This window comes from Girardinichthys multiradiatus, chromosome 8, assembly GCF_021462225.1.
Source record: "Girardinichthys multiradiatus isolate DD_20200921_A chromosome 8, DD_fGirMul_XY1, whole genome shotgun sequence".
NCBI classification, from domain to species: domain Eukaryota; kingdom Metazoa; phylum Chordata; class Actinopteri; order Cyprinodontiformes; family Goodeidae; genus Girardinichthys; species Girardinichthys multiradiatus.
In genome coordinates, this window is record NC_061801.1 from 28,582,500 (window position 1) to 28,596,807 (window position 14,308).

Consider the following 14,308-nt stretch of genomic DNA (forward strand, 5'->3'; position numbering starts at 1 on the left):
CTGCTTTGTGTCTGTGTATTTCAGACAAACAGTCAAAGTGGCGGCCGTCATGACCGGGATGGTGGCAGACGAATTCAACATGGCGGATCCCATCCCAAGAGGTGCCCTCTAATGGTCCCATCAATTGGTCAGTATTGCAAGAAAGCAAGTTGTAATCAATTCATGATATTTGTTTTTTTGTGCCATAATTTATGCAATTCAACTTTACTAAAACTTCCTCAAGCTTTGCCCTATCTCCAGATCATTATTCTGTCCATGAAACATCTTTATTTCTTTCCGTTCGCAGAAATGATTAGGATGTGACTTTGTGAAATTGTTCTGCACTGTCATACATATCAGTCTACAAGAATTTGCTCTTTTACGAATAAGAAATAGAATTAACATTTTAGATTTCCAAACAGTACCTTGAAAAAGTAAAGTAAACAAGGAAAGTAAAATATTCCTTAAAACATGTACATGTTAATATGTACACATTTCAGCGTATTTTACTGGGGTTTTGCATGATAGACCAACAAAAAGTAATGCAAAATTTGGAAGTTTACATATGATTTTCTAAATTTACAGATAAAAATCTGAGAAGTGTAGTGTGTATTTGTCTTCAGGCCCCTGTCTAGAGACATAAACTCTAGCCCATTCTTCTTCACAAAATAGCAAAGCTCAGTCAGCCATTGAAACTGATTCCTTTCGATGCGGAGAAGCAGTGGCTCTACTTTGAGCTCCTCTTGGATGATAGAACTCCTCACCCTATCACTAAGGCTGAGCCCAGCCACCCTCTGGAGCAATCTCATTTCATCTGCTTGTATCTCATTTCTTGTTCTTTCGGTCATGATCCATACCTCATGCCCATAGGTGAGGGTTGCAATATACACAGACCGGTAAATTAAGAGCTATGCTTTTGGGCTCAGCTATTTCTTCATGACAACGGACCTGAGCAGCGCCATTACTGAAGATAAGGCCACAATCCATTTGTCATTCTCTTGTTCCATCCTTAAATCAGTTTTGAACACGACATGAAGATCCTTAAAATTCTCCACTTGAGGCAAAGACTTACCACCAACCCAAAGGGGGCAGTCCACCTTTTTTCAGTCAAGAGGAACTGACTCCCATCCTGGCCACTTCACACTCGAAACTCTTCAGTGCATGCCGGAGGTCATGGTCTGAAGAACCTAACAGAAACACATAATCCACGAAAAGCAAAGAAGAAATCCTGAGGTTCCCAAATCACACGCCCTCCTCTCCCCATCTACGCTTTTAGATCCTGTCTATGAACACCACAAACAGGATCTTGACAAGGGGCAGCCCTGGTGGAGTCCCACAAACAAGCACTAGGAACTGGCTCAACTTTGTGCTGAGAATACGGACACAGCTCTTGCTTTCGGCATACGAAGATTGGATAGTCCTTAAAGGCCACCCAGATACACCATGCTCCCGCAGCACCCCACAAAATACTATCAAATCCACAAAACACATATAGACTGGAGAAGCATATTCCCATGACCCCATCTGTAATTCCACATGGGTAAAGATTTGACCCCGACATGATCCATTCCAATTCCTTGTCCCCAACCTCTGCTGGGACATGAGGGAAATTTCCCGTAGGTGTGAATTGAAAATTTCTCACACTGGTTCCACATCACCCACCGTTTGGGTTTATCACAAAGTGGGGCATCCTTTTGCTTCCCTGCCAAGCTCCAGGAGCCAAAGCTCGACCACCAGGTACTCATCAACAAGCTCCGCCACCGCCAGGCCTGGCTCTATGACGTTGCCCCTGTCTCCCTAATCCGGGCAAGGTTTGCTTCTGCTTGAGGTCAGCCAGCCATGTCATTGGTATCAATGACTTGCCCTTTAGGATGAAAAGCATCTGAGAACAGAAATGCTCATGTCTTGCCACAGATTATCAGTTGGGTATAGGTCTGGGCTTTGACACATTAATATGTTTTGATCCAAATCATTCCATTGTAGCTCTGGCTTTATGTGCTGTGGGAATCTCTGTCCCAGTCTTGAGTAATTTGCACCATCTAACAGGTTGTCTTCTAAATGTCCCTGTTTATAAATAACTTCTATAGCTTTTTAGGCATTAAGACCACCATAGAACTAGATAAGTACACTAGCCAAACCTAAACAGAATTATTCCACACTGAATACAGATTCTTTAAAATAGTTTTCGGTTTGTGAAATCTTTACTCTACTTCCAGGGTGTCAAATTCAAGTCCAGTCCCAGACCAACATACCTGAATCAAATAACTGAATTATCTCCACATGCACTCATGTTCTACAGAGTCATGCTAAGGGCCTAATCATGTGACCCAGGTGTGTTGAACCAAAGGCAAATTTATAGTTTGCAGGACAACAGCCCTTGAGGACTAGAGGATGACATCTGTGCTCTAATTGTAATAAAACAAATTGAATTAGTTTTTCCAGAAAAGTTTATTAAATCTCATATTGTCTTCTTTTCCCAGACCCAATATTGTAAATCGTCTCATCTCATGAGCTAAATGTATTTTTACAGCTGTAGTTTAGTACAGTGTTGGTTTTCCACCACATATTTTGTTTTCATTCAAGGTGAAAATGGATGGTTTACGTCTCATATGACTATAGCATCGACTTCCACATGTTTGCTATATCCCCTTGTTGGGATTATGAATCTGAGAATATTATTTAATATTAATATTTTAATATTTTATCAAATAAAATTTCAGTCTGTTAAGGGTTGTCCTGTGAATACCAGCCCAGTAAGGCGATGGTAATAGGACAAAATAGAAAGGTGTGAGTCGAGCTCTGACATTATTGAACAGCAAAACTCTGCACATATATGGAATGAATTCACATAATTTCTTAAAATACAAGAATTTATTAACAAAAATAAGTCAACTCAAAGTCAAACATATTCCCATCAACAAACTCTTTACTATGCTAAAACAATCCAACTAAACTACCAAGCAGAATTAAAGAATAACGAAGACTAATGGGCTATGTACAATATAAACAAGTTGATTAAAGATGATTGAAAATACTGACCAAAAGAGTGATGCAACATTACCATGCAATGTTTATGTTTGAGAACAAAGGATTATCTGGAAATGAAGTTAAGTTAGTCTTGGAACTAACTTAGGCAATAATTGTCATACCTTTAGACAACCATTCACAATGCAAGATCAGATAAAATATTATTTTAATAAAATAATATTTTAAATAATGATCTGCTGAATTAAACCAACCTTCTGGATGAATTCTCAACCGTGTCTCATTAGCTGCCTTTATTTATTAAAATAATATTTAAAGAAATATTATCAAGGGAATGGTAAAACATTTAAGGACGTATTTTGGAAAAGAGCCAAATCTTTCTGGAGAAATGGGGCTTAATGGTGTCTACTTAGTTATCAAATTTAGTAAAATGATTTTAGGGACACATTATTTACTGGATTGAAAACTTAACCTTTCTGGGTAAATATTATTTAGCAGCAAGAACATGTCCTTAGCTGTTAGCAGTTAAGCTAATAAAGGAGGCTAATAGCTTGGCACCAGACTCAAACACACACCTTTAAAATTACCATTGATAAAAGGGTTAAAATGCATAAGCGAGGACGGCGCGTTATGATCAATCTTCTGTTTAAAATCACCCTTTAATAAAGTGTGTCTTAACTTTAAAAACATACGAAGAACACAACCTGAGCACGTGTGAGGCAGATAGTCTGCTAGCACCAAGATAGCTGAGTTCAACACAAACAAAACCACACTTCATAAAATGAAAAACGTTTAGATCATTTCAATCTAAATTACTTCTATGTTTTTCTGCCCAAACACTTAACCTCATGAACTGTGGTGAGGAACATTGTCAAAGGCAGAGAAGTTTGAAGAAACGTCCACAGTCTTTAAACGGTTAGCTACAGCTAACCTCCTTAGCTGTGGGGTGTGGCGGCTGTTCTGTCGGCCGGTCTGTGAATAAACGGTTAGCTTCTAGCTAACCTCCGTGGCTGTAGATGAAAGACGGCCCGTTCTGTCCGCTAACCACACTGCACGTTACCGTTACCACGGTGATGGGGTCTCTGCTGTCTTCCTTCCAGACTGGGAGACCGCTCCGCTCAGCTTCATAGAGGCCGCGTCTCTGTAGGGATTTCTCTGGGGCACCGTTTGCTTCTGCAGGCCTCAGAGAGAAAGTCAAGCCAGGTGTGTACATTAATTCCCGTTTTGATGAATGAATACTGGGTACACAAACAGTTATTCACTCATACTTAACTTGTGCATATGATTGCGTGGTCTTATGACACTCTTGGATCCAGTTGAAGAGTTATGTCTGTTTGCCAGCAAAGAGACATCAGCACACTTGTCTCCCCTATCCGGTCACTTTCGAAGGCCGTGTGGAAGAGATCGGCTTGTTGGAGAGGGGGTGCTCTTATTCAGACAGTGGCATCATGGTAACTCCTCTGTTACAGTTTGCTTGGCTGTTGCCGGAAGTAGGTTAATGCAAGTTATTTTGAAAGTTCCAGAAAAGTCCATACCGGAGTTTAATGTTGAAATCCATGGCTGGGTCCCTACATGGTTTGTGTCAAACTATGAACAGTACTTCTTACTGCATTCTGCAGAAATTGATTTTTTCTTTTCACCCTTTCCACAAAGTACAGATTTGTGGAGTGCACAAGTAATAGCTGTCCTGCCAACATATTGTTCCATTCAAGCTGTGGATCTCTGCTGCACCTCCAGAGTTAACATGGGCCTCCTCACTGCCTTTGTGGTCAATGTTCTCACTGGGATATTGTTTTACAACCTAAGCCTGCTCTAAACTCCTCCATATTATCATCCCTGACCTTTCTGATGTACTTCTTGGTCTTCATGATACTGTTTGTTCTGTAGCAAACCTGTGAGGCCTTCACAGAAATGTTGCCATTATAATAAGATTAAAGTACACACAGATGGACTACTAATTAGGTCTGCCTCGCCCTGGATCTTATTGAGGGGTACCAAATTAAATAAGGCTGAATACAAATGCAGACAAAGTAAATTGATAATGTATCCTTTTACTTCTACATCACAAGTATGCAGTACTTTGTGTTGGTCTATTCCAGTAAATACACTAAAGTTTGTAATTCTAAATTGTAAATTGTAATTGTGAAAAAACTTTTAGGGGTACGAAAACTGCAAGAGGCTGTATTTGCTATTTTGTATTCCTTCTAACTTTCAGCAGCAAATTTATCAATAAAATTTTAAGAGCAGAAAAGTTTCAAGTTGGTTTGTAACCACATCATCTTCAACTGGTGTTTCTCATAGAAGTAACCTCTGAGAATAACAATGAGGGAAACCCCTCCCCCATCAATGAAGATGTTAACTTTGGCAGAGTAGCTCGACACAAGGCGTGGTCATCCCGCAGGCACACGGGAAGCACCAGGTCTCCCCATGGTATGTGCCTGCAGAGCTGTTTCTACCTCCCAAGCATGGCAGCAAAGATGGCCACCAGCACTCTGCAAATATAGAAAAGTAACTGTGGACACTTGCAAATGCCTGTTTGTTTGTCTCAAGGAATAATGGTTACAATGATGCTTACATTAGAACTGCATGACTGCACTGCAATGGAATGGAGTGGTGGATACACCTATGGAAGCAAATCGTTACCATATTTCAAATGAAAAAGCATTTTCAGAAATGCTTTTTCATTTTAAGAATGTGGCTGCATTGTTTGACTCATAAATGAAATTAGTAATCAATAATCCTATTTGCATTTTAATTTTCTTCTTCAAGACTGCTCATTCTTTCACTTAATTAAAATGAAAAAGAAAATTACATTTGAGATTTATTTTTCAAAATGTACCCCAGCAAATAGATACCAAAATTCCATTTGAAATGTAAAATTTGAAAATGAAAAAGCATTTCCAGAAATACTTTTTCATTTTAAGAATGTGGCTGCATTATTTGACCCATAAATAAAATTAGTAATCAATTATCCTATTTGCATTTGCATTTTCTTCTTCACGACTGCACACTTTATGCCATAATCAAAAAGAAAACAAAGCAGACATTGCTTTTTCGTTTTTGTGGTCTGCCCGCAAAGTACTGCCCAGACCTCGAAAACGAAAAAGCATTCCGAGCTGCGGGCGCAGCAGAGTGACGTCAGCAGCCGCTCTTCCTCAGCTCCCTGCTGACCGAGCTACCCATCTTGTTCGGTAGGGGGCGCTGTGCACGTCTGCATTGCATTACATTGCAAACGTGCCGAGAAATTGATTGAATTGCAGCAGGGCCGAGCTCTCTGTGGCAGTGGCAGGCAGAACTGCCACCGGAGCTGCTACAGCCTGCTGCAGGCTGACAGGGGATTCCGCGAGGATGCCAGAAGGTGCCAGACCGGCCGTAAAAGCTTGCCAATGCGATTGCCGCTGTTTTTGTGGAAGCTAATGCAGATTATCGGCAAATGTGTTGTCATTATTAATAGTGTCTGTGGAGCTGCCACTGGAAGTGATGCCAATGCTGATTATCGTCAAACAGGATGTCATTGTTGTTATAGCCTGTTACCTTTAAATAATGATTTAATTATTGATTATTATTTAATAAACAGCTTTAGACCCATAACATGTATTTACTTGACATGGAAAATAAATAGCACTATGTGTATGTGTGACGTGTTGAAAGGATGACGAAGATTTATTGCACAAACAGCCGGTTTATTATAGAGCACGAGCGGCTATTCTGAATTGTCATTATAAATAAATGCTTAAAAACACGCTGGATGTCCCAGGCCATGAGGATGCCACCGGAACTACCAGTTCTGCCTGCCACTGCCACAAATTGAGCTCGGCCCTGCTGCAATTCAATCAATTTCTCGGCACGTTTGCAACGTAATGCAATGCAGACGTGCACAGCGCCCCCTACCGAACAAGATGGGTAGCTCGGTCAGCAGGGAGCTGAGGAAGAGCGGCTGCTGACGTCACTCTGCTGCACCCGCCGCTCGGAATGCTTTGTCGTTTTCGAGTTCTGGGCAGTACTTTGCGGGCAGACCACGAAAACGAAAAAGCAATGTCTGCTTTGTTTTCTTTTTGATTATGGCATAAAATGTGCTGTCATGAAGAAGAAAATGCAAATGCAAATAGGATGATTGATTACTAATTTTATTTATGGGTCAAATAATGCAGCCACATTCTTAAAATGGAAAAGCATTTCTGGAAATGTCAGTCAGTCATTTTCTACTGCTTATTCCATAGTGGGTTGCGGGGGAGCTGGTGCCTATCTCCAGCAGTCTATGGGCGAGAGGCAGGGTACACCCTGGACAAGTCACCAGTCCATCACAGGGCAACACACAAACAACCATGCACACACTCATTCACACACCTAAGGGCAATTTAGAGTGACCAATTAACCTAACAGGCATGTCTTTTGACTGTGGGAGGAAGCCAGAGTACCCAGTGAGAACCCACGCATGCACAGGGAGAACATGCAAACTCCATGCAGAAAGACCCCTGGTCAGGAATTGAACCCAGGACCTTCTTGCTGCAAGGCAACAGTGCTACCAACTGCACCACTGTGCAGCCCATTTCTGGAAATTATTTTTCATTTTCAAATTTTACATTTCAAATTGAATTTTGGCATCTATTTGCTGAGGTACTTTTTGAAAAATAAATCTCAAATGTCTTTTTCTTTTTCATTTTAATTAAGTGAAAGAATGAGCAGTCTTGAAGAAGAAAATTAAAATGCAAATAGGATTATTGATTACTAATTTCATTTATGAGTCAAACAATGCAGCCACATTCTTAAAATGAAAAAGCATTTCTGAAAATGCTTTTTCATTTGAAATATGGTAACGATTTGCTTCCATAATACACTGGCAAGACCAAAGGTCTGCAATAGGAGTTTCCACATCTGCAATGATAAATGATTGATTTATTGTTTAGAGAATGTCATGCACATCCTTCCCTTTGTGATACAATTACATCCCCTATACTAGTAATTTGGACTGGTCAGTCAAATCTATTTACAGTCATACTGATAATAAAATTGAAACTATTCATATCAGGTTATATTTGTTTTTCTTTTAACTTTGAAACATTAGTATGAGTTTGCCAACTTTGATATCAGTTTGATTCTTTCAGTACATTTTAAAACAACAAAGTGACAAAAGTGCTTTACAAGTCAGTTTAAAAACAACAACAAAAATATCAATCATTACTAGAAAATAAGAAAACATTAACAAAAAAGACCTAATTGGAATAACCGAACTCAAGTTAAAAGCCATTGTAAAAAAGGGAGTTTAAAAGGTTCTCATTGTGCCATGTTTAGTGCCAGACAATAAAACAATTTCAATATTTTATTGAGGAACATAAATTACCAATATTAATGATGAAGGTAGGCATTAAAATTAAACACGACAGACAATATGTGGGGCCACAATTTTTTTAAAGTATTTTTACAAGATAGAAAAGAGAAGCAACCTGTGAACTTGATTAGCATATTTTATATTGGTATCAAAACATATTTGATTTCTTAAACATTACTGCAAATAGGTTTTTTACATTAATGTATTGTTAGTTGAGAAAGTGTTTTTGTTATTTCTAAGCTTGTCATCCATAACGCAGCACAATGCTTAGGGGAATTGTGTATTTAGTTTATAGTAATGTTTGAAAACAAATGCCATTAGTTGCGTTTCACTATATCACCCAGCTCTAAAGAATTGCCTCTCTAATTAAAACTTTTAGAGGACAATGGAAAAGCAAGAGAGCCAATGGTATCTATTAACCCAAATAGTATGATCTCCAAGTATAATAATTTCAGTCTTGTTTTATTGTAATAAATTCCAGTCCTTTATATTTTGTAGACAGTTAACCTGAAGCTGCAGTAGGGTGTAACCATCCAGTTTAACAGGGAAACACATTTCTTGTCTGGATAAAAATAAAACAGGAATTTTCCTGAAAATTGATTTCAAAAGCAGCAAATATAATAAAAATAAAGCAAAAATTATCCATTGAGGTAGACCACAACAATTAGTGATTGAAAACGAGGAGTATTTTCCCCAAGGGCACAGAAAACAACCTCTCTGACAAATAAAATATGAAACCTATTAAATGCAGTCCTCCCTCCTTTCTTCCCTAATACTGAAATTACTCTCATTACCTCAGAGCATTGCATTTAATACAACAAGTTGCACTTTCCAGCTTCTACACTACTACTTGCAGTTAACATGGATCAATACATGTCAGAATATCGCTTCACTACCTTTTTTTAGGTTCATTTGTATGGGGTAAGAACGGCGTCAAAAACAATGTGTATGTAAAGATGGAAATGTGTGCATATTAGTCAATAGTTGTGCATAAGTAAAATCCAAAAGAGGTATTGTATATTTTCTCTATAAGAATACAAAATAAAATGTTACAGCTTCCAGAAATTACAAACACAAAGTTCAAGTTTACACTTGTGGTTTATTCTTTATGAATACAATATGCTATAACAGTTTGTGAATATGATTTCTTTTCTTTGAGAATACGAATTTACATCAGCGACTTGGCACCACGTGATCTCAGGCTGGTTAGTGGAGCACATAGTTAGTCGATTCGCGTTGCGCATGCGCTGTGATACTCCTCACCGCCAGTAAGCGTAGTGTCGGGATTGGATGAAAAAGGCAATGGGAGATAATTGAATCTAAAAGGAATATTAGGAGAGATAGGGGGGAAATCAAGAGTATTATAAATAAAGCATTGTTCTTATTTTTATGAAATACAAAACTAAAACATAGAATATAGTGGGTGGAGCTATACAATGATATACAGTAGGTGGCAGTATGCACCTCTGAATTTGTTGCGAACCGCCAGCAGAAAAAGAAGAAGAAGCAGCAGCACTAGCGCCAAGATGATGGACCAAGAAACTACGGTACAAAGCCAGGTAATGTTAAAAAGTTAATATATGTCTTAATGTCCTCAATATATGCTCTTGGTCCGTCATCTTAGCGCTAGTGCTCCTGCTTCTTCTTCTGCTGGTGGTATGCAACAAATTCAGAGGTGCATACCGCCACCTACTGTACATCATTGTATAACTCCACCGACTATATTCTATGTTTTAGTTTTGTATTTCATAAAAATAAGAACAATGCTTTATTTATAATACTATTGATTTCCTCCCTATCCCCCCTCTGTTCCTAATATTCCTTTTAGACTGAATTATCTCCCATTCTGGCACTACGTTTACTGGCGGTGAGGAATGTGACAGCGCATGCGCAACGCGAATCGACTAACTATGTGCTCCACTAACCAGCCTGAGATCACGTGACGCCAAGTCGCTGATGTAAATTCGTATTCTCAAAGAAAAGAAATCGTATTCACAAACTGTTATAGCATATTGTATTAATAAAGAATAAACCACAAGTGTAAACTTGAACTTTGTGTTTGTAATTTCTTGAAGCTGTCACATTTTATTTTGTATTCTTATAGAGAAAATATACAATACCTCTTTTGAATTTTACTTATGCACAACTATTGACTAATATGCACACATTTCCGTCTTTACATACACATTGTTTTTGACAGCGTTCTTACCTCATACATTTGTTTAAACTGATCTAAAAAGCATGTCAGAGTATAGTGTCTTTTTGTCTCATTTCCATGAATCACATTAATGTTTCATCTTGTTTTGATCCACACTCATATCCTAGCACATTGAAAGCTCAAAAAAGAAGCAAGACCTGTTAAAAACCATGCGTGCCTGTTTGTCTTTGTGAATGCATGTGTGTTTGTGCTACATGAATTTGAATAACTTTTGGGTCACAGCTATTTCCTGCATGTTTACAGGCACAAATATGGCAAGATAAGAGAAACAAATCAATCATGCAGTGCATGATCTCAGAATTAGAAAGATGCTGAATTTACTCAATTTCCATTCATACTGGGTCATGGTTAAGATGTACCATAAACATGCTCATCTCATCAACTTGCATAAGGATTGTCACTCAAATATTATATGTAAGCCTTTGCTCAGAAATCTGCTCCATTTGTGGCCAAATCCCACAAACACCCCTTGCACCTCATGTGTTTTTTATGTTTTGGTCACATTTTTCCACATAGTTCAGTTGTTTATGGAATTTTTATGACTTTTACTTTTTTTTATGTGTTTAAGACGGCTACAGGAATCGGGACCGACACTCACCAACATACTATGACGAGTCAGAGCCTGAGGAGCCTTTTCGGATATTTGTGGCCCTCTTTGACTACGATCCTCTGTCTATGTCCCCCAACCCAGATGCTGCTGATGAGGAGCTACCATTCAAAGAGGGGCAGATAATTAAGGTAGGGTGTTCAATGTTGGATTGTATTTAAGATACTGCTTTTTGGCTATCATTTTATTAGCCTTTAAAGTTAAGTGGACTGTTGTACTCAGTCACCAGTTTAAAAACTTACTTAATAGAAAATGTATGGTGAAACACAAAAAAGCTGTAAAAATGAGTTGCCCAAATTTCTATATACCAGATAATACATTTTAATAATAGTAAGATAAAAAAATAAGAAACCAAATTTAAAATTGTGGTAAAAAAACAAAAACTAACCTTTTACAATCTGCACAATTGTTTTACTCTGCCTTAGAATCAATAAATGTTAATCTGTTTTATCATTCTTGCTCCATAACAACACAAAAACTGGTTAATGAATTTCCCAACATTCCTGTTTTACTTTTATATCTGTCAGGTTTATGGTGATAAGGACACAGATGGGTTTTACAGAGGAGCAATAAAAGGCAGGATGGGGCTGCTCCCTTGTAACATGGTGTCAGAGATACGAGCAGACGACGAGGAGACCATGGATCAGCTCATCAAGCAGGGCTTTCTGCCTCTCAGCACCCCTGTGGACAAAATAGGTACTGCAGAAGCATGCTCACTACGAGTACTGAGGAAATGCTGACTCTTTAACAGACAGAATGTAATTTGTCTGTATTTATGTGCACAAAAAGCAATAATTGAATCATAAATAAATTTGGAAACACAAACAGTGTACAAAACTGTTGTATTCCAGACACTCTGTCAAAATACAACAGAATATATTGTATATTTTGTTTTATGAAAATAGCCAAGCTTTAAAACACCTAACAGAAGATTTCAGAGAAAACCACAACTAGTTTTGTGAAATGTTGTAAATTGCTTTCTAGTTCAATTTCTTATGTTTTTTCTGTATTTTTTTTTTATATTTATGTACAGGTCCTTCTCAAAATATTAGCATATTGTGATGAAGTTCATTATTTTCCATAATGTCATGATGAAAATTTAACATTCACATATTTTAGATTCATTGCACACTAACTGAAATATTTCAGGTCTTTTATTGTCTTAATACGGATGATTTTGGCATACAGCTCATGAAAACCCAAAATTCCTATCTCACAAAATTAGCATATCATTAAAAGGGTCTCTAAACGAGCTATGAACCTAATCATCTGAATCAATGAGTTAACTCTAAACACCTGCAAAAGATTCCTGAGGCCTTTAAAACTCCCAGCTTGGTTCATAACTCAAAACCCCAATCATGGGTAAGACTGCCGACCTGACTGCTGTCCAGAAGGCCACTATTGACACCCTCAAGCAAGAGGGTAAGATACAGAAAGAAATTTCTGAACGAATAGGCTGTTCCCAGAGTGCTGTATCAAGGCACCTCAGTGGGAAGTCTGTGGGAAGGTAAAAGTGTGGCAGAAAACGCTGCACAACGAGAAGAGGTGACCGGACCCTGAGGAAGATTGGGGAGAAGGGCCAATTCCAGACCTTGGGGGACCTGCGGAAGCAATGGACTGAGTCTGGAGTAGAAACATCCAGAGCCACCGTGCACAGGCGTGTGCAGGAAATGGGCTACAGGTGCTGCATTCCCCAGGTCAAGCCACTTTTGAACCAGAAACAGCGGCAGAAGCGCCTGACCTGGGCTACAGAGAAGCAGCACTGGACTGTTGCTCAGTGGTCCAAAGTACTTTTTTTGGATGAAACCAAATTCTGCATGTCATTCGGAAATCAAGGTGCCAGAGTCTGGAGGAAGACTGGGGAGAAGGAAATGCCAAAATGCCAGAAGTCCAGTGTCAAGTTCCCACAGTCAGTGATGGTCTGGGGTGCCGTGTCAGCTGCTGGTGTTGGTCCACTGTGTTTTAACAAGGGCAGGGTCAATGCAGCTAGCTATCAGGAGATTTTGGAGCACTTCATGCTTCCATCTGCTGAAAAGCTTTATGGAGATGAAGATTTCATTTTTCAACACAACCTGGCACCTGCTCACAGTGCCAAAACCACTGGTAAATGGTTTACTGACTGTGCTCAATTGGTCTGCCAACTCTCCTGACCTGAACCCCATAGAGAATCTGTGGGATATTGTGAAGAGAACATTGAGAGACTCAAGACCCAACACTCTGGATGAGCTAAAGGCCGCTATCGAAGCATCCTGGGCCTCCATAAGACCTCAGCAGTGCCACAGGCTGATTGCCTCCATGCCACGCCGCATTGAAGCAGTCATTTCTGCCAAAGGATTCCCGACCAAGTATTGAGTGCATAAATGTACATGATTATTTGAAGGTTGACGTTTTTTGTATTAAAAACACTTTTCTTTTATTGGTCGGATGAAATATGCTAATTTTGTGAGATAGGAATTTTGGGTTTTCATGAGCTGTATGCCACAATCATCCGTATTAAGACAATAAAAGACCTGAAATATTTAAGTTAGTGTGGATTTAATCTAAAATATATGAATGTTAAATTTTCATCATGACATTATGGGAAATAATGAACTTTATCACAATATGCTAATATTTTGAGAAGGACCTGTATTATGCTTTCCTTGAATTAATTATGAATTAATTTATTCCATTTGTCTCGAACCACCTTTTCATCATAAAAGATGATGTTCTATTTTGCACGCCAGTGCCACCATGGGGTAAATTTTAAATACTTTGCCGTAGGTCATAGGATACATTTATCATTTTCTTAATTGTTCCATGATATCACCTCCAGAGCAGAACAGAAGAGGTCTCCGTCGAGATCAGGCCTCGAGGAGAATGGTGGCCCTGTACGACTACGATCCCAGAGAGAGCTCCCCTAATGTTGATGTTGAGGTACTGTTTTGCATTCAAGGGTAAACTTTAAACACAACCATTATCATCTACAGGGGTTGGACAATGAAACTGAAACACCTGGTTTGAGACCACAATAATTTATTAGTATGGTGTAGGGCCTCCTTTTGCGGCCAATACAGCCTCAATTCGTCTTGGGAATGACATATACAAGTCCTGCATAGTGGTCAGAGGGATTTTAAGCCATACTTCTTGCAGGATAGTGGCCAGGTCACTACGTGATACTGGTGGAGGAAAACGTTTCCTGACTCGCTCC

At 39.0% G+C, this 14,308-nt stretch overlaps 1 protein-coding gene across 12 annotated transcripts in view; it reads left to right on the plus strand.

The window, feature by feature from the left end:
• The window catches only part of rimbp2a (RIMS binding protein 2a), a 97,935-nt gene that overhangs the window by 71,534 nt on the left and 12,093 nt on the right, over positions 1–14,308 (plus strand). For 5 of the 12 annotated variants that reach the window (XM_047373556.1, XM_047373560.1, XM_047373558.1 and 2 more), the window contains 5 exons: positions 25–127; positions 5,266–5,394; positions 11,080–11,249; positions 11,646–11,814; positions 13,934–14,034. In XM_047373556.1, coding sequence (XP_047229512.1) covers positions 25–127; positions 5,266–5,394; positions 11,080–11,249; positions 11,646–11,814; positions 13,934–14,034 — 672 coding nt within the window. The remainder of the gene's footprint in view (positions 1–24; positions 128–5,265; positions 5,395–11,079; positions 11,250–11,645; positions 11,815–13,933; positions 14,035–14,308) is intronic. The other 7 variants (XM_047373559.1, XM_047373564.1, XM_047373568.1 and 4 more) reach the window with 3 other exon arrangements.